This window comes from Sorex fumeus, unplaced genomic scaffold (genome assembly GCF_029834395.1).
Source record: "Sorex fumeus unplaced genomic scaffold, SorFum_2.1 ptg000044l, whole genome shotgun sequence".
Classification (NCBI taxonomy): domain Eukaryota; kingdom Metazoa; phylum Chordata; class Mammalia; order Eulipotyphla; family Soricidae; genus Sorex; species Sorex fumeus.
The window spans coordinates 7650553-7673138 of NW_026606101.1; the positions used below are offsets into that span (position 1 = coordinate 7650553).

Consider the following 22586-nt stretch of genomic DNA (forward strand, 5'->3'; position numbering starts at 1 on the left):
CTTAGCAAAGTGAATATCGAAGGAAACAAAACGAAGAAATTTAGAAAAGGCCAATCTTTTTACAAATCACTGCATTTACCTGACCTGATTTTCAATTTTCCTCCACTGCAAGTTGAGAGATGAATGACATCTCGTAACCAACATCCATTTCTTCAGGGCATTTTTATTCACTGCTCTACAGTCCTAGACTTTGATTCCAGCACAGTGGTACACAGTAGACACTGTGTTGAGTCGATTGTACACTGATTACTGTTTATGCGTATTATTTTAATATTAGCAACTAGGTCAAAGAACATACACAAAAATACCTACCATCATGTACCATGGGAGATTCGGACCAGCATAAAGATATTTGTGAATTCTAGACTTTGTCAATTTGCCCCTATTATTTTGGTTTTGTTTTGTTTTATTGAATTGCCATGAATTACAAAGTTACAAAGATACTTATGATGGCGCTTCAGGCGTTCAATGTCCTACAAGATGAAAACATCTTGCCCCAGTTTTCAAATCTTCTACAGGCAACTTTGGATACTCAGACTTGGATGAGTGGAAAAGCAACAATACACACACAAAAAAAGACAGCTCTGAGTCCTCTTCTACCACTCAGGGACATGTCAGGACAGTATTTGAATTTTCTAGGCCCTCAACGTCTTCATATATAGGAACAATCTTACTTCGTGGCTCTTTGTGGAAGATTCGAGGCTCCGCTAAAGCTCCAAACCCCCCACCAGATGCTATCCTATACTTTCTGCCACGCTATCAGGGTCCTGGTCAGCAGCAATGGCTGCACATTTCCGCACATTTTCCCTTCACTCACAACAGGACAAGTAGCTGGAGCACCTCACCTTAATTCTTGTCGCCAGCGCGTCCGTGCAGTCATCGAAGCGGATGCAGTAGCCCACCTCGTGGCCCAGCACTGCACCCCTTTCCTCAGCCACTCTCCCTGCAACCTTTGGGAAGAAAGATCATGCTGAAAATAGAGACATAGAAATTACTGCACAGAGCACAGACTATGCAAAACCAAAAGGTCATTTATCTTTAAACCGCAAGTCAGCACAAAAGAAAATTAAAAGGGGACAGGTCATTAGCGAATAAGTGGGATAACCTGGGATATTTATGAACTTCATTCTTTCTCACCTCATTCTATAATTGGCTTGAGAACACCTATAAGAACAGAGACAGGGCTGGAGAGATAGCACAGTGGGTAGGGAGTTTGCCTTGCATGCAGCCGACCCAGGTTCAATTCCCAACACCCCATATAGTCCCCCGAGCACCGCCAGGAGTAATCCCTGAGTGCATGAGCCAGGAATAACCCCTGAGCATCGCTGGGTGTGACCCAAAAAGCAAAAAAAAAAAAAAAAAGAACAGAGACAATAGAAATTGAATCCCATAAAAGTGTTAAATGGTCAAATCAAATAAATTACAGGTAGAATCCAAAAGATCAGGGCCAGAGAGATAGAGTGATAGAACAATGGGTAAGGCACCACTTGCCTTGCAGGTGACTAATCTGAGTTCAATCCCTGGCATCCCATATGGACCCTGAGCATCTCCAGGAGTAGTTCCTGAGTGCAGAGCCAAGAGTAACTCCAAATCATCACCAGGTATGGCCCCCAAACAAACAAACAAACAAAAAAATAGCAAGAAAAAAGAATTCAAAAGATCACAACCAATAAGAAAATTTCAAAACAAAAGCCATGCTTGAGTATTCGAATCACAAAAAGGCTCTGAATTTCATGGCAGCAAAGCAAAAAGGAAGGGAAAGAGACAACAAGCACCCCTGTTTCTAACGCTTTTTTTAGCACACTATTTGTGTAGAAAAGTTCATGTCTTCATGACTTGAAGCAAAGCATATTTTACTGGACCAGAGGGCAGGAGAAGAGAAGTAACCTAACTGAATACAAGACAAGCTCATTTTCTCTTACTGGCAAATAGGTAACTTTTCAAGAGTCAGTTAACCTCAAACAATTTGCAACAGTACCCCAGCTACCAAAAATCATTACAAGAAGAACTAAAAACAAGAATGCAGGTTAAAAAAAAAATAAAGGCTAAATGATTCATAAAGCTCCAAGTTAACATATTAAATTCAAAGAAAACAATATACATAATGCACTATGAAGACAGTAAATTATAGATCAACATTTCACTAGCCAATAAGGAAAGAGAGGAAAGGAATCAAACAGCAAGATCCCCTACTGCCCTTTAAAGGTTATTAACTCATGAATTGGAAGTATTTGAAATAATAACTATAAAAGTGAAAGAGCAATAGCTAAACTTCAAAGCAAATAGTTCCATGCCCATCATACATACCAAATAAAAAAAGGAGCCAAAGAAATAATTTTAGGGGTTTCCAGGGAGCTGGCACACCTGCTCCCATGTGAAATAGCACTTCGTGTATCTCTCACAGAAGGCACCTCCCCACATTATCCGTGGATTGAGTTCAGAACACACAGGAGGGGTCCTACGGCAGAACTTCCCATTTAAGCCAGAGGGCAGAAGCAGCCCCAGACTTCTGAGCCTCACACGTCATCATTATCTGGCCGTCGGCGTTTAAGAAACTAAAGTGTGGTATAGCCATATACCCAAAGAACAGACTCAACGACACTTAAAACACGAGATCAAAGCTGCAACCACGGAACTCTGCAATGTGCCTGCCAAGGTGGCAGGCTGGGGAGGCGGGATGGAGTATGGGGACACTGGTGGAAGGACATTGACACTGGTGGTGGGAATGGTGTTGAAATATTGTATGCTGGGGCTGGAGTGATAGCACCGCAGGGCGGGCATTTGCCTTGCACGTGGCCGACCTGGGTTCGATTTCCACCATCCCATATGGTCCCCTGAGCACTGCCAGGAGTGATTCCTGAGTGAAGAGCCAGGAGTAGCCCATGTGCATCGCAGGGTGTGACCCAAAAAGAAAAAAAAAAAAAAAATATATATATATAGTATGCTGAAACTAACCACATTTCTTTAAATAAATAAGAAATAATTTTTTAAAGTTATTAGCTGTATGGAGCCAGAAAGAAAGAAGGAAGGAAAGAAACAAGGAAGGATGGAAGGAAGGGAGGGAGGGAGGGAGGGAGGAAGGAAGGAAGGAAGGAAGGAAGGAAAGAAAGAAAGAAAGAAAGAAAGAAAGAAAGAAAGAAAGAAAGAAATTGAAGAGCACGCTGATGAGGATGAGAAGTGACTCTGCCTAATGACTTGAAATTATAGATCTGGTTGGCCAAAACAGACTCTGTCACTGAGCAGCTGGTCTCCACCACGCAGTCTTTCAAAACATCTCATGAGACCAGAACTACCCATCCCACACTGCTCTATGTCTGCAAGTTACTGGCACCCTGATAATCAGTATTTCTCCAGGACAATGTGGTTTCAACTTCAACCCTAGCCATCAGGACACTGTAAATCTTGGACTAAGGTATGAAGAGTGCATGTGAGCCTAGAGATAAAAGGAGCTTCTGAGGAAAATAGGCTTGTGCATAAATGGACCAACCCTCTCCCTAAAATTATAATCATCTATGGGTCTATAAAGTACAAGTAAATATATTATTTTACTATTTGCATAAATTTACTATAAAAGTCATTTGTATGAAGCCCTATTAACAACGTACCATAAACCACAATGCAAAAGTTATATATGTATATATTATATACATTATATATTATATATACATTAAATATTATATGCATTATATATAATATATACATATATATAAAGAGCCTCTGAGGCTAGAATAATACAGTGGGTAGGGAGTTTGACTTGCATGCGGCCAACCCAGGCTCATCCTTTGCACAACAAATGGTCCCCCAAGTACCACACAGGAGGGATCTCTGCAGATCTAGGACTAATCCCTAAGGACTGCTGAGTGTGGCCCAAAAACAAAAAAAAAAATAAATAAATTAAATTAAAATAGAGCCTCTTGTAGAAGCAGACTGGTGGATGGAAGGCAAACGGGGTGGAGGAGGCACCACTGGTGGAGGAAAGTGGACACTAGTGAAGGAATCAGTGTTGAAACATTGTAAGTCTGAAACCCAATCATGAATAAATTTTTTTTATTTCAATATTTAAATGTTTTTTCCAATGGGCCAGGGAGCTAGTACGGTGAATACTTGCTTTGCAAATGGCTGACCCAGGTTCAATTCCTGTTATATCCCACCTGGTCCCCCAAGCTATGTCAGGAGTGATCCCCAAGTACAGAGTTGGGAGTAAGCCCTGAGCAATGACAAATGGGGCTCAAAACACACACATGCCAAAAATAAAGGAAAGGAAGGGGGGAAAAAAATCATTTATGGTCTTAACACTTAACATCTGAAAGGTATATCATATAGACTAATTTAAATTAGAAATCTTTTACCTCGGGCTGGAGCGATACCACAGCCTGTAGCACGTTTGCCTTGCACGCGGCCAACTGGGCTGACCCGAGTTCTATTCCTCTGCCCCTCTCGGAGAGCCCAGTAAGCTACCAAGAGTATCTTGCCCGCACGGCAAAGCCTGGCAAGCTCCCAGTGACGTACTCGATATGCCAGACACAGTAACAAAATTCTCACAATGTGACTGGGCCCGCTTGAGCAAATCGATGAACAACGGGAGGACAGTGATAGTAACAGTGAATCTTTTACCTCTATGGTTTAAGATCTAATCGAAATAAGGGGCCGATGGTGCAATGGATTGAGCACACTCTTTGCATGCAGGAAACCCAAGCTTAATGCCTGGTACTACATGGTCCCAGCACCACTAGGAGCAAACCCAAACACAGCTACAGAGCCAGGAGTAGCCCTCAAGTGCCTCTGGGTGTTACCCCCCCCAAAATAAAAGATAAACTTAAAATAAATTTTTTTTCACGATTAGGGTCACACCTAGCATGCTCAGAATTTACTCCTGGCTCTGAAACCAGTGACCATATGGAGTGCCAGAGATCAATATGGACTGGGTGCAAACAAGGCAAGCGCTTTACCCACTGTACTAGCTCTCTTGCCCCCCAATTTTTATATATATATATATATATATATATAATTTTTTAAATACAACACCACTACGAACTGGAATGAATATTCTATTTTTTAACAGAAACAAATAAGCATAGAAAAAGGGAGACACAAAACAATAACAGTCCACATGAGGCACTTGGTGTGGAATAAGCTTTTATAACCCAGAATGCTCTCTTTATTCTTTTTGCCTGGTTCAGGGGCCAGGGGCTATTCCCAGGGGGCCATGCAGTGCCAGGGATCAAACCTGAGGTTTGGCAGGCTAAGTATGCACTCCAGGCCTGTAAGCTATCTCCCCAGCCTCAAGATGCTCCTGCTTTCACCAAGGAAGAAACTCAAGATAGTCAGGCATTAGAGTTTTTCCTGGATCCCAGGTCAAGGCAGGGCATCCCATGAAATCAAACCCAAACCATAGGAGTCCCCGGGGCATCTGCATCAGTAATTGCCTCTCACGGAGATCAAGCAACCGCTTATGCAATCTGTTCTTAGGTGCTGCGATTGTTTTCAGATTTCAGTGCACACGAAGTTCTTTCTGAGATGTAGCTTTTCCAAACCCGACAACTATTAATATTCCACGGCTAATTTATAAACCCTTTGTTCTTTCCAGAGAAAGCATGTGGTTTCATGGAAATTATCCACAGCTACAAATTTGGAGCTAAACTGCAGACCGAGTCAGAGCTGAGATTCCAAACCACAAACAGAAGAGCACGGCTCTAATTTCTAAGTAAGTGAGTCACCTTTAGTGACATAAGAGTTCTCCCCAGTTTTCCACGCACCAGATTCAGAAAGCATTTATCAGTAATTTCAGCAGGCAGAGTGCTGAGGCCTGAGAGACACATGGAGGGCCATCAACGGAGATTCATTCTGACAGCAAAGAGCCGCCAAAGAAGGGGAGCCGAAGGAGAAGGCAGGCAAATCCCACATCGCTGAGCCCAAAGAATTAATTGTGCGGGGACGGAGTGATAGAACAGCGGGTAGAGCGTTTGCCTTGCACCCGGCTGACCTGGGTTCAATCCCCAGCATCCCATATGATTCCCCCAAGCGCCGCCAGAAGTAATTCCTGAGTACAGAGCCAGGAGTAACCCCTGAGCATCTGAGTGTGACCCAAAAAGAAAAAAAAAGAATTGTGAGCCCTACAGACCTTTCAAACCACTGAGGACTGTGCCATCAAATCTTCACTCTCACTCCCTAACAGGAGAGAGGTGGGGAAGAGCGTGCGTGCTGGCCAGACCTGCACAAGTCTGCAGTATTCGGTGACTGCACTAAAAGGTGTGCAATTAGCAGAAAAATGCCCACACAACCACCAGAGAGATTGTTCCAGGATGGAACAATCTTGCAGGCATGTGGCCTCAGCTTGCCCAGGCATTATAGGGTGCCCCAGGTATTCCAGGCGTTGTCCTGGTGGTTCCTGTACTTGCAGTCCTCAACACTTTGCCAGGACCAGCATGCAACTGTCAGGCCCACCCTACCAGGCTGAAGATAGCAGGGAGCAGCGGCTCCTGGACTCCTGAGCACTGCTGGGCAGGGCCCCCGCAGAGAAGAGGGCTCACGTAAGACCCTTGCACTATAACAGTACAGGAAAGAAGAAAAAAGGAAGAAAGAAACACAAACAAAAAGGAACTCAAAGGAAAAACAGTGGAAGGATTACCCAAGGAAAGAGAAGGAGAATTTACCCATAGAAATCAAATTTCTGAGAAATCACGGGCTCATGCTAAAACTTCCTCAAGGAAGAGACACAGTGTGAAGGACAGCTAAGGAGAAACAAGGTCTCACATCTCCAGTTCAGAAGCTATGAGATCTCATGTACACAGTTCAGGGTCAATCTGCAGAAATCCTCCAGGTCTCATAGAGGCTTTCCCCAAATTAAATTCGAATTTCATGATTTTCATGACCACTTACAAAGCTACAGGAACTTTTTTCACTGCATCAATAATAAAAGGAAAATTTATAAGGGCTGGGAAGATAGTACAGCAGATAAGGTGCTTGACTTGCACTCAGCAGACCCGTGTTCGATCCCCAAAATCCCATATGGTCCCCAGAGCCCACCAGGAGTGGTCCCTGAGTGCAGAGCCAGGAGTAAACCCCCAGCATCACTGGGTGTGGTCCAAAACAAAAATAAACAAACAAAAAGTTGGGGAGGGGAAAATTTGAATTGATCATGATAAACAGTAAAATGTTTTGCTCTCTCTGTAGGAAAATAAAGGTAAGAAAATCACTGATATGATAATGTAGTCAAAATTTGCAGCAATCTATCATGCAGTTAATATAAACACATTCCTGGTTTTCTGGAGCTTAAAAATTGTGGTGTTATCAGCTTTAAAAATTCTTAATCAACAAACAACAAAAAGGGGGTGCTGGAGCAATAGCACAGCAGGCAGGGCGTTTGCCTTGCACGCGGCCAACCCAGGTTCGGTTCCCAGCATCCCATATGGTCCTCTGAGCACCGCCAGGGATAATTCCTGAGTGCAGAGCCAGGAGTGACCCCTGTGCATTGCCGGATGTGACCCAAAAAGGAAAAAAATTAATAAAATAAAATAGCATTATAATTAAACCCTTGGGAATTATGACTATAGAAGAGGATGTGGTATAAATTTTAAAATAAAAATTTATAGACCTATATCAATAAATAGAGAAAAGGCAGAAAGAATAAGGTTCTTTAGTTTTGTATAGTTATAACAGGAAACTATAACAGTTTCAAAAAACTAGTAACAAGTTAAAGATTTTTATAAGCTTCTTTTCTTAATTTTAAAACTTTAAAAAAAAACTGATACTGAATTTTATATAAACTCTTCACTTCTGGAGCATATTTAAATAGCAAAGAACTTCTTATTTATACAAAAACCAAAAACTTATGGTGAACAAATATATATCCAAAATTCAATAACTAGAGTTATTTCAATTCAGTTCCCTCTTTCATCAAATTTGACAAAAGCAAATATACCTGGCACTGGTCTCATTTCTGAGGCCAGAGAGATACTCCTAGATTCCTTTCCCTACCTATTACAAAAAAAATTAAAAGTCTTGTCTTGCCCCTGGCTAACCCCAGTTCAATTCCTGGCACCATATCCATACGTGGTCCCTGGAGCCCTGCCAGGAGCACAGAGCAGGAGGTAAGCCCTAAATAACGCCACGTGAGGCCCCAATACAAACCAAAAACTTATTTCTGTTCATCTGGCCAACCACGGGCTGGGCCTTGATCAGAAGGACTTGGACCAGCCACCGCCATGCTGAGACCACTCTCCACACACATGAAGGTACTGGCAGAGGGACAAATCCACGCGGGTTCCGGGGCCGAGATCTCCAAGCCTACTCGGATTGGAGTCAAGCATCCTCCACCCAGATCCTCCAAATTCCAGTAGGCGGGGGTCACATCCACCACCTGGCCCCCTGGCGCTGTGTAATCCCATCAACAGCCAAGACTCAGAGACTATAAAATCCAGCTCCCGGAACCAAATGCGGCCGCGTGACATCTTATCAGGACATCTTTTTTATGACATCTTATTATCTCATTTCTACTTTGGACAAACTTGCAGGCTATCGAATGTAGCCTGCCCACAGGGCAGAGTCTGGCAAACTCCCCGTGGCGTACCAAATATGCCAAATACCAGTAACAATGATGGGTCTCATTCTCCTAAAGAGCCTTGAATATAATCTCAGAGCTAGGATGAAAGAGACGTTACTGGGGCCTGCTCGAGGCAATCGACGAATAACAGGATGATGAAATGAAAAAAATGAAAATCTGGCCAACCATTTATCTTTATGGAAACATAAAAGAGAAACTTGAAGTGATGTTCATTGATATTCAGATTGTTTTATTGGGGGGGGTGAGATTTCGGTTACTTTTAAGTACTTTTACTGTTTATTTTGACTTGCACTGTACTTTGTAATAATTAACTACAAACTCACTCTCTAGGCATTAAATGTACCAAAATAATCAGACCATAGGTCTTTTTTTACACTGAAGAATTCTCTTCAATGTCATATTCATTTGCGTTTTTAGGAAATGAAAAAAATACAGCAGTGCAACAGGAGACACAGATTGAATCTTTGCAACATGAAGCAGAAACTCACTGTGACGGTGGCCACTCTACGAGGCTGGGTGATGCCCACGACCCTTCCTTCAGCCGTCCAGCCAGCTTCTGCCAGGTACTGCAAGGTACAAACATCACTACAGCTAAGTAGACACCAGACACATCTGCAAAACAAAGCTTCCCCCAGTGACCCTCCATTGTACTTAAATCCCTGAGAAGGGAAGTAACAGATGGCTCTTGTCCTAGCACACATTTTGAAAATTATTCTGCAAATGAGCTATCTGAAGCTTGGAACTATTAGGTAAATAGATTAAATTCACTTCAGTCTACAGAAGAAAATTTTAAAGCACAGAAACAACTCAATCTAAATAACAACCATATAAAATACCTGAATCCATCTAAATAAGTAGATATTATATACACAAAAATATGCCATTAGACTGGTAGCATTCATACAAGCATTTTTTAAAATCTAAAATGGCTAAAATGGATAACACTGATTACCAAGATTACATGTTTTTATGTCTGACATATTAAAATGAATACATATTACAACTACAATGGAGAAAAAAACTTAAAAGTATTATCTGTTTTAGCGTCATTTGACTTGTCAAACTATATTAACCTTCTAATTCAGAACAAAAATAAACAAATACACAAGGGAAGTTGGTTAAAATGCATACATCTGGTACCCATTCTTAGAGATTTAGATTCCATTAGTATTCACATCTTTGTTTTGTTTTAGGGTCACACCCAGTGATATTCAGGGCTTACTCCTGACTCTGTACTCAGGGATCACTCCTGGCAGGACTCCGGGGACCCCATCTGGTGCCAGCCAGCGATCAAACCAGGGTCAACAAACAGCACGCGAAGCAAGTGCCCTATTCACTGTACTATCTCTCCAGACCAAGAATTTGCATTTAACTAAACATCCCAACTCTGAGTGATAAAAATGCTAGCTGCTCACGTATCTACATAACAAAGGATAACCAGAATGACAGAAATGATGGTCTGCGAAGGCTACGTGGGAAGGACAGCAGAAGAGGAAGTGACACTACACGGGTCTTTCTGGGTAACTCTGGCTCTTAGAGCGACATAGCTTATCCCACATACCCTTTAAATACCCCCCAAATAAACACGACCTAACAGGATGCAGAGAGAAAACAAAACGAAACACAAGCACTAAAAATGGCCCTCCCTGCGTCACAAATGAATCCCATAACCACACCGAAGAGGGGAGAAGAGAGGCTGAACCTAAGTGCATGCTTAGGGCGGTACAGAAACACACATCCTGTCACCAAGTCAGCTATTGGATTGACTATTCTAAAACTGTCCCGTGTATATACTAGAATTGAACATGTAAGTATTCAGAATAGAAAATGAAAACTGGGTTTCTCACTGTTGGAGGAAAAGTCCAAAGTAAAAGTTAAAATGAGCCCTGAGGTGAGCAGGAAGAGTTCAAGGGCTGGAGCACATGCTGGTGCAGAAGCCCCTGGCTGACCCCCAACACTGCATGGTTCATCCCCGCGAGGCGCAGTTCCCGAGGAGCACCAGGTACGGTCCAAACACAATGACAACATAAAATAATAACAGAAAATGAGCTCTATGCCCATGGACTAGAATCAGAGGTGTCAACATAAATTCATGGTTTCTATTGTACACCCACATAGACTGATAAGATACATACATATATATATATATAAGTAAAGTAAAGTAAAGGCCCTCCCGTTGATCATCGATTTGCTCGAGCGGGCCCAGTAACGTCTCCATTGGAGACTTGTTGTTACTGTGTCTGGCATATCGAATACATCACGGGTGGCTTGCCAGGCTCTGCCGTGCGGGCGAGATACTCTCAGTAGCTTGCCGGGCTCTCCGAGAGGGGCGGAGGAATCGAACTCGGGTCGGCCATGCTGGCCGCGTGCAAGGCAAACGCCCTACCGCTGTGCTATGGCTCATATATATATATATATATATATATATATATATATATATATACACACACACACACACACACATAGACACACACACACACACATATATGTAGGTTAGGTAGTATTCCTACATTGCCTAAGTCTATCTGCTGAGACGTATAACAATGACATTTTCATAGAAATAAGTACCCTAACACCTAAATCTTGAATTCTACACACCACTCTCCAAGAAGCAGCTCATTGATCTCCGGGCTAGTAAAAGGAAAACTTACGCCAATCCTGAAATGTCTCATGGTCACAGAAAGTAAGGAAGAGTTCCTGAAAAGCTGAGGCTTTTTGGCAAAACACCAGAGAGGCCAGGGATATGGCTCAACAGTAGAGTGCTTGACTTACACATGTGAGGGCCTGGGTTTGAGTCCCATGGATAAAGGGAGGGAGACAGGGAGGGAGGAAAAGAGGAAGGAAGGAAGGAAGGAAGGAAGGAAGGAAGGAAGGAAGGAAGTCAAAAAGTCAAACTGAAAGAGTACCTAACAATCAAAGGTGGACTATTTTGAAGAATGACAACATACATAAATAACTGAACAATTCTTCCTTGAAGATTCCACCTTGAAGAGGTGGAAGGGAAAAAAATCGTAGGCACAATATCCAGTTTCTTGTCTCAAATAAGATAACTCAGTCAGTACTTTGAATCTCTGAGTATACTGCCCTTGAAGATCCAATGATGGATGCCAAAATTCACGGAAAAAAGTTTGAAAATAAGCAGAGATTTTTTTTTCAGATGCATGAAAATATCTACCCCAATATATATACAGATAGTCTTCAAATTACCTTGTTCATTCAAAGTCTTCTTCAACACAGATTTGTCATAACATTGTTTTGGGTGGGGTGAGGGATGGAATGGGAGAATGTCCTGGCCAACTCTGTACAACACATTATCCAATTTCTTTATAATGATTTTGCTCAAAGTTCCTGTTTCCAAGGCCCCTGGAGGAAAGGAAGCAAGGACAAATAGGAACCAGGAACTGCAGAGGGACGGGCAGCGATGTCTCCCAGTGAAGCAGGGCACCTCAGCTAAAGGGTCAAAATCCACCAGTGCTAAAGTGGCAATGTCTTGAACCCCTTGCCATGATGCACTAAATAGAACGCATCACTTCTTGCCAAAAATGCTTATTTGCATTCAAATCACGAGTGACTTGAAATAAACCCACCTCTGGAACGTGGACAAAAAAAAAAAAATCAGCACTCTTCAAATATGCCAACACCAGGAAAGAGGCAGCACAGCAAGGGGGGGAGGGGGGAGTACACGGGGTGGGGGGGTGCCAGGCTAGGGAGAAACAACACCTCAAGGCAATTGCGGGGTTGGGTCTCAGCTAAATACGATGCTGGCAGGAAGCTGGAGCCTGGCTCCAGGATTGTACCCATCCTGCCACCCTACTTCTGATGACAGTGACACAGAAATACACTCCTAGGAGAGGCAGAAGGAACTTCTAACTTTTACGACTTTTGTGACCCTTCTGTTGGTCTTAGTTTCAAAAAAAAAAGTGAATGTAAAAGTCAGCAAGCATCACAACTTAAAAGAAGCATGAGCACAAGGCCAGGGGTGCGGCCAACTCCAGGAGCACATCTGTATGAGCCCTAGAGTGGCCCCACAGTCGAGCCTGACAACCAGAATGTGAGGGAGCACCACAACTAAGGAAGGGTGGGCGACCCGGCACCACCAGAACAATCACAGCAATAAAGGGGAAGGAAGGGGGAATGAACACACTAAAAGTAAGGGCTGAGGGGGCAGCTGGCTCAATGGACTGAGCACACTGGCATTGCGGGGAAGAAGCCTGAATCAGTTGCCAGCACATGGCACCTCAGTCCCACTCGGACAAATCCCCAAGGATAAGGGTACCACAAGGTCAGGAATGGCCCCCAGGAACCACCAGGAGGTACGGACCCCAAACCAAAACCTATGAAAAAGTTCTTTCTAAAGTAAGGGATAAAACATTTGGGGGCATGTATGCTTCTTCCAGGCTGCAGTTCTGAGGCCTGAGAGTTCGTTCAGTGGGCAGGAGCCCAGCCGGCTCCCCCTCCGCCTCCCCCCCCCCCCCACTGGTCCCCCAGGCACCGAGCCCGGAGCAGTCCCTGAGCATTTATTTTCTTCAAATAAATGAACAAAAGCTGTAATTTTCCTTTCGTATTAAACACAAAATACTATCATTCACCCCAATCAACAGAAATGCAAAAATAGTTAAGATTTACAATGGGGGGCTGGAACCATAGAACGGAGCGAGCACCGAGGGTAGGGCGTTTGCCTTGCATGCGGCCAAGCCAGGTTCGATTCCCAGCATCCCATATGGTCCCCTGAGCACCTCCAGGAGTAATTCCTTAGTGCAGAGCCAGGAGTAACCCCTGTGCATCGCCGTGTGTGAACCCAAAGAGCAAAAAAAAAAAAAAAAATAGATTTACAATGGACGTTACTGAGTGCCAGGAACTGTCCCCGGCTGCTGGCATGCATAACCCTGTTTAATCCTCACGACAAATCCTACAAGGAAGGAGAAGGCATCATCAACAATTCAGAAATGAGGAAACCGAGAGGTCATGTAACTTTTCTAAGGGTACCGATAAAAGTCTCAGGGCTAGGACTTCAGCTCTGCCAAACCACAGCTGTGACACATAACCAGGGTACAATCCCACCATCCAAAATAACACACACACACACACACACACACACACACACACACACACACACTCAAAGTCAGTCTCTTAGAAGCAGAGGTAAGGGGAAGAAAAATAATGTCCATCATACACAGGCCAGCCTCCCCGGTGCCCCTTGCATCGCCAGCATCAGGGAGGAAGTTCAGAGACTACAAAAGTAGGTGTAGTGTTAACACCCAGAGGTGAGGGATGCCACACAAGGGCCCGCTGAATTCCTTCTCCATTCTCTCTGCTCTTTTTCTCTGTTTGCTTTTTCTGCTTCTGGGATCCCGTCCAGCAATGTTCAAGGATTATTCCTAACTCTACACTCAGGAATTACTCCTGGCTGTGTTCAGGGAACCACATGAGACACGGGGGATCGAACCCCAGTTGGCTGCACAAAAGGCGAACGCCCTACCCACTGTACTATTGCTCTGGCCCCTCTCTCCACATTTTTAAGGGTCACTGAATCTGACCTTCTGTTTATTGAGTAAATCCGAGAGGCTGCCACCGAAAAAAAGCACAATTCAAAGTTGTAGTAAAAAAGTTTGTTTTCCTAGCCAAGGTTTTCACAGAGTTCTAGGAAAACTACCACCTAAGTTCCACATAGAGTTTGTGGATTTTCAAACATGGTGTTTAAGGCCTTAGTATGCTGTACTTTTCTGAGGAAATATATCAGATAAATCTAGTTTATTGAGAAGAACCCATTATATACCTTTGCTGTAACCCAGTCTTCCTATTTTTTCTTAAATTTAGCTTCACAAGAAAGTAGAAAAAGGTAGAAAATCTCAGAAAAGGAATGTAAACAGTAAGGGGAGAAAGGAACTAATCATTCCATCAAAGGGACAGCAGAGGGTTTGGAGGGAGAGTACAGTGGGTAGAGCATTTGCCTGGCACGCGACTGACCTGAATTCAATCTGTGCCATCCCATATAGTCCCCGAAGCCTTCCAGGAGTGATTCCTGAGCATAGGGCTAGGAGTAAGCCTTAAGCACTAACAAAAGGGGCAGTGGATCTCTGAACTAGTTAAGATAATCTATCACAGGATCCAAGTGATAGCACAGCAGCTAGGGCACACTAGCTTTGCACATGGCTTATCCAAATTCAATCCCTAGCACTACATTTGGGCCCCAAGTCCTACTAGGAGGGATCCCTGAGGCCTGAACACAGTTGGGTGTAGCCTCCAAAATAAAATTAATTAACTCCAAATGCATATATTCCTTGATCCAGTAACTCTAACTTCTATATTTATTATTAAAATAGACCCCTGTGTACAAATTTATATATATGCAAACCGGCTCACTGCATCATTATAACATGAAACTAGAAAAAATCTGCGATGTCTAGCAAACGGAAACTGCAAAAGAGTTTATAATGAAAGATTCACAGCTGTAAAAAGATTGACATATAAGTGAGTTACCATTAGTAGTTTTTTTATTAATTTATTAATTTTTTGTTTGGGGGGGTCACACCCAGTTGTGCTCAAGGATCACTCCTGGAGGGGCTTGGGGCACCATATGAGGTGTCGGGATCAAACCCAGGCCATTCATATTTTTTTAAACTAGAGTGGGAGGGGCCGAAGCAATAGCACAACAGGTAGGACACTGAATGAGGCTGACCCAGGTTTAATTCCCAGCACCCCCTATGGTCCCCTGAGCATCGCCAGGAGTGATTCCTGAGTTGCAGAGCAAGGAGGAACCCCTGAGCATCTCCAGGTGTAACCCAAACAGCAAAAAAATAAAAACAAATAAAGGAGTCTGTCTGTCTGTCTGTCTGTCTGTCTGTCTCTCTCTCTCTCACACACACACACACACATACACATACACACACACACACACACACACACACAAATACACTGCTTCTCAGTAGAAGCAAATAAAAGGGGCAGAGAGATAGCACAGGAGGCAGGACACCTGTCTTGCATGCAGTTCAAACCCCCATAGTATCACATACAGTTCCCTGAGCACCACCAGGACCACTCCTAGAACAACCCTGAGCACCACTGGGTGTGGCAACCTCCCACCCACAAAAAATTAAAAAAAAAAAAAAGGTGCATGTAAACAATGGCCCAGCTACAACTCACAAGTACATGAGTCTTCAGTCTGGGGAGGGGACTGAGCAAGTCCCCAGCCCTGGAAAGACCTCGGCAGCTGCACCCACAGCCCACAATTGCTGCCATTCAAACAGTCCAACTTCACTGCTTCACAGTAATCTCTGCAGAGACACCAAGCAGATGAAGCTCCCAGGTACACCGGTTTTCAGGCTCAAAACTCAAGGGTCTTTCTCAAGTGGGGGTGGTCAGCCACCCCCCCCTCCTCACTCTGCAGGAAGTCCCAGTAGCCACACCCACACCCCACAGCCAAGGCCATGGGAACAACAGCCCAGCCTCACAGCTTCACCACGAACCTCAGAAGAGATGCCAAGCCAAGCTGGGGCAACTCACAGGGGGACACCGGACTTGGGACTGAAAACTCTGGGGTCCCTTCAAGAAGGGGGTATGCCAAGAATCATCCCTGATTCTACAGATCTGACAGCTCCTGAAGCACGCGGCCCTGATCGCTCCAAATTCTACAATACTCCAATACTCTACAATACTCTATAGGAGCCTAGCAAATGAGATGGGAAAGAAACACAGAGGGCAACTAAACTCAACAGACAAACAATAACACGGAAGGCTCTGCTAGCAATGAGCAGCTCAGGAAACACTCAACTTTAACAACCCCATTGTGAGATGGGACCATTTTCACAAATTTCCTTTCACTGAAGCATTTTTCAAGGATTCCATTTGTCTTTTTCTGTAAAATATAATATAAATTCTTTTGTGCCTGCCAATGAGGCAGGCTTGGGGGAGGTGTGGGTGGAGCTGGGGAATTGGTGGAAGGACGGTTCACGCTGGTGGTGGGATTAGTACTGAGACACTGAATGCCGGAAAACAGCTGTACCACAAAAGACTTTGTGAACTACGGTGTTAAATAAAGTCTAAATCTTTTTGTAATTTTTTCTAAAAAACTGACAATATTTATTGCATCTGAATAAAGGAAAGGAATGTCAGAAGACAGAAGGGAAATCTTTGTATCCTTTCCTGTCTTCTGAATTTAAAAAAATTTTTTAAACCCATGAAAATTCTTTCATCTAAAAGAAATAGTTCAGTAAGTCAAAGTTCAAATTAAAAATAACCACTCTGGGGGCCTGAGTGATAGTATAGCGGGTAGGACATTTGCCTTGCATGCGGTCGACCAGAGTTCGATCCCCAGCATCCCATATGGTCCCCCGAGCACCGCCAGGAGTAATTCCTGAGCGCAGAGCCAGGAGTAACCCCTGAGCATTGCCGGGTGTGACCCAAAGAGCAAAAAAAAAAGAAAAAGAAAAAGAAAACAACCAGTCTGCTTCGACTTGCTGCCACAATACCCATGCGGAGCCCTCAGCCCTACTCCTCGCTCCACTTCCGCCATCCTTTCCCAGGACCACGCCCTCTGTCTGTCTCCTCCTGGGCAGCTAAGCCTTGCTGACAGGTACCAGGGTGACCACTGATCCCAATGCCTGCAGCCCACCTCGGCGGCAGGCGTCCATCCACTGCCACCCTCCTGCTATCAGGCCCGGCCACGTCACGGGCTCTGACCACAGCTATGTGCGCAGGAGTGCCACTGCTAGCCGGAAGTTTCGAGAGCCACCTCATGGTCCTGCCATCCACCACAAGATCCACAAGCCCAGGAAAGAGCCACACCACCGCCAGGAAACCTGTGGAGCAGTGCACCGCTTGGGTCACCAGCCCAAGATAACCACGTAGAATGAGGAAGAAATCAACCTTTGTGTTTTTAAGCCACTGAGATTTTCAGATTCTTTACTATCACAACATAGCTTATCCTCAAGTGACGAATCAACCACACTGGCTGATTCCAAGAAGCCAAAACCAACTAAGGCCGAGCCTCCGACCTTTGTTCTATATTCCTCATATACTCCTCGCCCTCACTACTCTCCGTAGCCCATTGTCTAATGTGGATAATAACAGTCCCTGCCTCTGGGGTCACGGAGAATTAACCGCCTTTCTTACATAGGGTGACAGTTCTATAGAGCACTATGATGCAGCACTTATTATAATTAACACCTCAACTTACAATTACTCCCTGATAATCTCAGTGCCTTAACAAGGCCTGCGTCTCTTATAAAAAGTAATTTGTGAGAATTGATGCTATCTGCACGTTTTTTTCCCCTCCAGGCCACCATTGCCTCAGCTGCCTGCATCTCACACTATCCCTATGTCTACGAGCCATTCCCTCGGGTCTGCCTCTGCCTTGTTGCACTTTATTTTTTTTATTTTTTGATTTTTGTAATTTCTATTTTATTAAAACATCAAAACATCATAATTTACAAAGTTATTCTTAGTTGAGTTGTATACATGTAATGATCCAGCACCAATCCCACCACAGTTTTTCCAGAAGTTAGTTTAATTTTAACCAATGTGATACATGCATATATATAGATAGAGATATATGGCAAAAAAGTACACAGTAAAAAGCAATAAATCCTTACCCACCCTCCCCAATTCAAAGTTCGCCAGCCTGAAGGCAAATTCTTTTATCCATGTCTGGTTAGTGATAACTCCATATTTTAATATCTGCTTTTGTTGGCTTTACCGCACTAAACGACAAGAGACATTTTTTCCAGGCTCCCTTATGTCCTTCCCTCACCCTTCATATATCGTATCACTACTTTTACCTCTTCTCTTTGTCTCTCTACTTCACTATACACACATACACCCTACACCTGTCTTGCTTTTTCCACTAGAGACAGTATCTGGACTTCCTACTCAGAATATGAATGTTACTGCCTTGCCACACTTTAGACCACCGTGGGAACTGTGGCATCATGCCTACATCGGGCTGGGGCGGGGGAGCGGACAGGGATCAACTGTTCTCCAGAGATACCGCCGAGCCCAGCGGTCAGCACCAGACAGTGGAGAGCACACACCGTCACCGTGTTCAAAAACGCAAGAGGACGTCTGTCCCCCTCCCCAGGTCTCTCGTGCCTGTGCAAGCCCCTTGTGACGTCCTCCCATGGAGCCCGGGTGCTGCCATCTCTGTTTGGCACCTCCAGCTCCCCACACTGCTCCCCGCCCTTCACCTCCTCCTCTTGCCTCCTCCCCTCTACCCCCACGCTGGGGCCTGGCTCTCTCCAACACAAACAACCCCGGATAGAAGTCACTCGCCTCTCCCTGCCGCTCCTTCAGCTGAAACTGCCACCTACGCCCATGCCGGGAAGCTTCACTCCCCTGCTGCTGCTGCTGCTGCTGCTGCTGACCTTCTGACCGCCCACGAGCCCACCCTTCCAAGTCCCCCACCACCAGCTACCGCTGTCTCCTGTCTCGGTGCTGCCGCTGGGCCAGAGCGCTGGCTCCAAGGGCTCCAGGCCTCACCCCAGATACTATCCCTGGCACCGCATGGTCCCCTGAGCACTGCCAGATGTGTCCCCTCCAAAGAGTTGATGCTCATAGGTGTTTATCTTTCATTTATTCATTATTTCATTGATAATGGTGGCTCTTGACTCTTTTCTCTCTCGACTCTCACCCCAGGAAATATCAGATGTCAGAGAGTCCACCTATCCACAGCCTCTCTGCCTGACCAGTGCCAAGCTTCAGAACACCAAGTCAACTTCCAAGTTCAATCTCCAGCATCCCTTATTGCCACCCCCCGCCCCCAATCCTGCCAAGAATGATTCCTAAGCACAGAGCCAGGAATAAGCCCTGGCTTATGCCATACCAGCGGGTATGGCCCCTCCCCAAAAATGACACAGGTCCTTGTAAAATAAAACAATCCATTTCAAAAAGAAGTCCCTTTTCACTTTTCTGCCACATGTATTTGCGCCACTGTTCTCCAAGGCGGTGAGGCTGGCTTGCCCAGTGTCCTTCCCCCTTTTGATCACATATGTCCCTCCAGTTTCTATTTTCTACGTGCCCCAACTCTAAAACTGTTCTGATTCCTCCCACAGCCTTCCCCCAAAGAGCACAGTAACAGCCTTCTGCGCCCTGCCTTCTCCAGTCCCTAATTCATTCCGTAGCAAAACTTTAAAAGCTACCGCAAGCCCAGCCCTTAATATACGGTTTCCATGTCACAAAGTCGACAAGGCCACCAAGACTCTGAAATTATGTCAGACGTCACTTACTAACATCAGCCAAGCGGCACAAATGCTGGCCGACTTTGACCGTGAGTGTGGAAAGGTAGGACTACAGCTGAATCTTACGAAGACAATGTTTATGAGAAACAGCCTTGTTCCTGATGCCCCATTCGCTCTCAATGGAACGACCATCTCCGAATGCAACAGCTATGTGTACCTAGGTCGAGAGGTCAACATGACAAATGACCTGGCACCCGAGCTGCGCAGGAGGAAGAGAGCGGCTTGGAACGCCTTCAAGAACGTCGAAGAAATAGCTAAGAGGACGAAGAAGCTCCGGCTCCGGGCACATCTCTTTGATTCCACTGTTCTTCCTGCATTAACATATGCCTCAGAGACCTGGGCCCTACGCAAACAAGATGAGAACGCCATTCAGGTCTCCCAAAGAAGAATAGAAAGAGCTATGCTTGGAATATCACGTTTCACTCAAATGAGAGAACGAATCCGGAGTTCTGACATCCGTCGACGATCAAGGATCAGGGACGTTGTCTCATTTGCCAAGGTGTCGAAAATCAGATGGGCTGGTCACGTAATGAGATTTAAAGACGACCGTTGGACTAGAGCTGTTACTGATTGGATTCCACGGGATGTCAAGAGACCGCGTGGCCGCCCACCTACCAGATGGTCAGACTTCTTTGTCAAGGTCATGAACGATCGGTTTGAGGCCCTCCATGTTCCCGGAGCGAAGAGATGCCATTGGGCTACACTAGCACGCGACAGGGACAAATGGAGACGTTACTGGCGCCCGCTCGAGCAAATCGACGACTAACGGGAAGTTAAGTGATTAAGTGATTAAGTCACTTACTACAGTTGAACACAAAACCAAAGAAAGCGACTCTTACATAAATGTGCACAGATGGTCACTGAACTACCAAAATGCTCAAAGTGCACGATTCGTGATAGAAAAAAAAAAAGATGCAACTCCAACTCCAGGCGACGGTGGGCAGCAGAGGCAGGCATGGAGGGCTCATACATGAAACACTGCAGAGCAAAGGTCTGCTAGTCAGCTGGACAACAGCCAACAGGGCCACCCAGACATGAAAGCAGCTGTGGGTAATACCAAAAAATGAATGTGGCTATTCCAATAAAGTTTTATTTATAAACTCTAGACTGGGGAATGGATTTGGCACCTGGGCAATGATTTGCTCACACCTGTCATACCACAACAGTGATGGACAAACTACAACTACACTGAATACAGGGAAGAATCTCACATTAACAGTGAACAAATGAAGCCACACCTGGCTGTGGAGAGGGCTTATGCATGTGGGAACCCCAGTTCAGTCCCTGGCACCACACTGGTCCCCAGAGCACCACAGTGAGTAACCCCAAGCACCAGGACAAAAGGAGACTCCTGGGGCTAAAGCAATAGCACAGCGGGTGGGGCATTTGCCTTGCACATGGCTGACCCAGGTTCGATCCCCAGCATCCCTTATGGTCCCCTGGGCACCGCCAGGAGTAATTCCTAAGTGCAGAGCCAGGAGTAACCCCTGTGTGACCCAAAAAAACAAAAGAAAAAAAAAAAAGGAGACTCCAAGCACCACCAGGTGTGGAGCAAAAACAATAAAAAAAAAGAAGTGTCAGCTGTAGTATTTCTTTACAGAACTTCAGAAACAGGCAAAACTAAAGTCTGATGCTAGAAGCCAGAATAAGAGCTACCCACCTGTATATTGGTGGGGACAAGGACATACGCACATTAAGAGACCAAAAGGAAACAAAAGAATTTTGGGGGTTCTATTTCTTAACCTGGGTGCAGGCAACACAGGTGGACTCACATGTGCAAGTTTATCAAGCTACACAATGGTAATAGAGATAGTGTCCTGCATGTGTTCTATACTTGGACATGCATCTCCATTAGAGGGGCCGGAGAGATAGCGCAGTGGGTACTGTCCTTGCCGAGTACTTGTCTTGCATGCAGCCAACCCACATCAGTCCCCAGCACCGCATGTAGTTCTCCCAGCCCCAAGTAAGCTCTGAACACAGTCAGGTGTGGCCCTCAAGTAAAAACAAACCAAAAGAACCAAAATCCACATTAAAAAAGAAAAAGGTAGGGGCTGGAGTGATAGTACAGCAGGTAGGGCATTTGCCTTACATGCGGCCGACCCGGGTTTGATTCCCGGCATCCCATATGGTTCCCCGAGCACCGCCAGGAGTAATTCCTGAGTGCAAAGCTAGGAGTAACCCCTGTGCATCGCTGGGTGTGACCCAAAAATAAAACAAAAAAAAAAAGAAAAGAAAAGAAAACGGTACCTGGAAATGGTGGTGTGGTGTGTGCTAGGGCGAAGGCGGGGGGGGGGGGGGGGGGGGCGGGGGGTGCAAGCAAGCGTAGCCGGAGAACCAAAACTATTTTACTTTTCTTTTTTTAAAATATGGAATGCTTCACGAATTTGCGTGTCATCCTTGTGCCGGGGCCATGCTAATCTTCTCGGTATCGTTCCAATTTCAGTATATGTGCTGCCAAAGCGAGCACTATTTTACTATTTTTTAAACATTGGTTTTTTTAATATAAATACAACTTACAACTGCTAGTTTGTGGGGGCGAGATGGGGGATGGGGGAATGTGCAGTCTTTGTTTTAATTTACTGATTAGTCTTTAGAGTAGGTTGTTTTTGACATTACTAGACCATCATTATATGTGTACTGTGAAGAGATTAATGGTATGTATAAGGTCTTTAGCAAAGTCCACTAAATAAACACGAATGAAGTACAGAATGCAAATCAAAAGGTGTCTGTTACAATGTAACTGCATATAGTATGGTACTAAAGTCCACACCAATGAAATCAGATGAGTGCTA

The 22586-nt window shown here is 44.8% G+C and overlaps 1 protein-coding gene and 1 non-coding gene across 2 annotated transcripts in view; both read right to left on the reverse strand.

The window, feature by feature from the left end:
* The window catches only part of DHX35 (DEAH-box helicase 35), a 73423-nt gene that overhangs the window by 41110 nt on the left and 9727 nt on the right, over nucleotides 1–22586 (reverse strand). Inside the window, exons 4-5 of the mRNA XM_056121601.1 lie at nucleotides 9052–9129; nucleotides 846–950 (exon numbers count right to left, since the gene is read on the reverse strand). Coding sequence (XP_055977576.1) covers nucleotides 846–950; nucleotides 9052–9129 — 183 coding nt within the window. The remainder of the gene's footprint in view (nucleotides 1–845; nucleotides 951–9051; nucleotides 9130–22586) is intronic.
* On the reverse strand, nucleotides 22155–22261 carry LOC130030801 (U6 spliceosomal RNA). Its single transcript, XR_008793485.1, has one exon. It is a non-coding gene; the product is annotated as a U6 spliceosomal RNA (small nuclear RNA).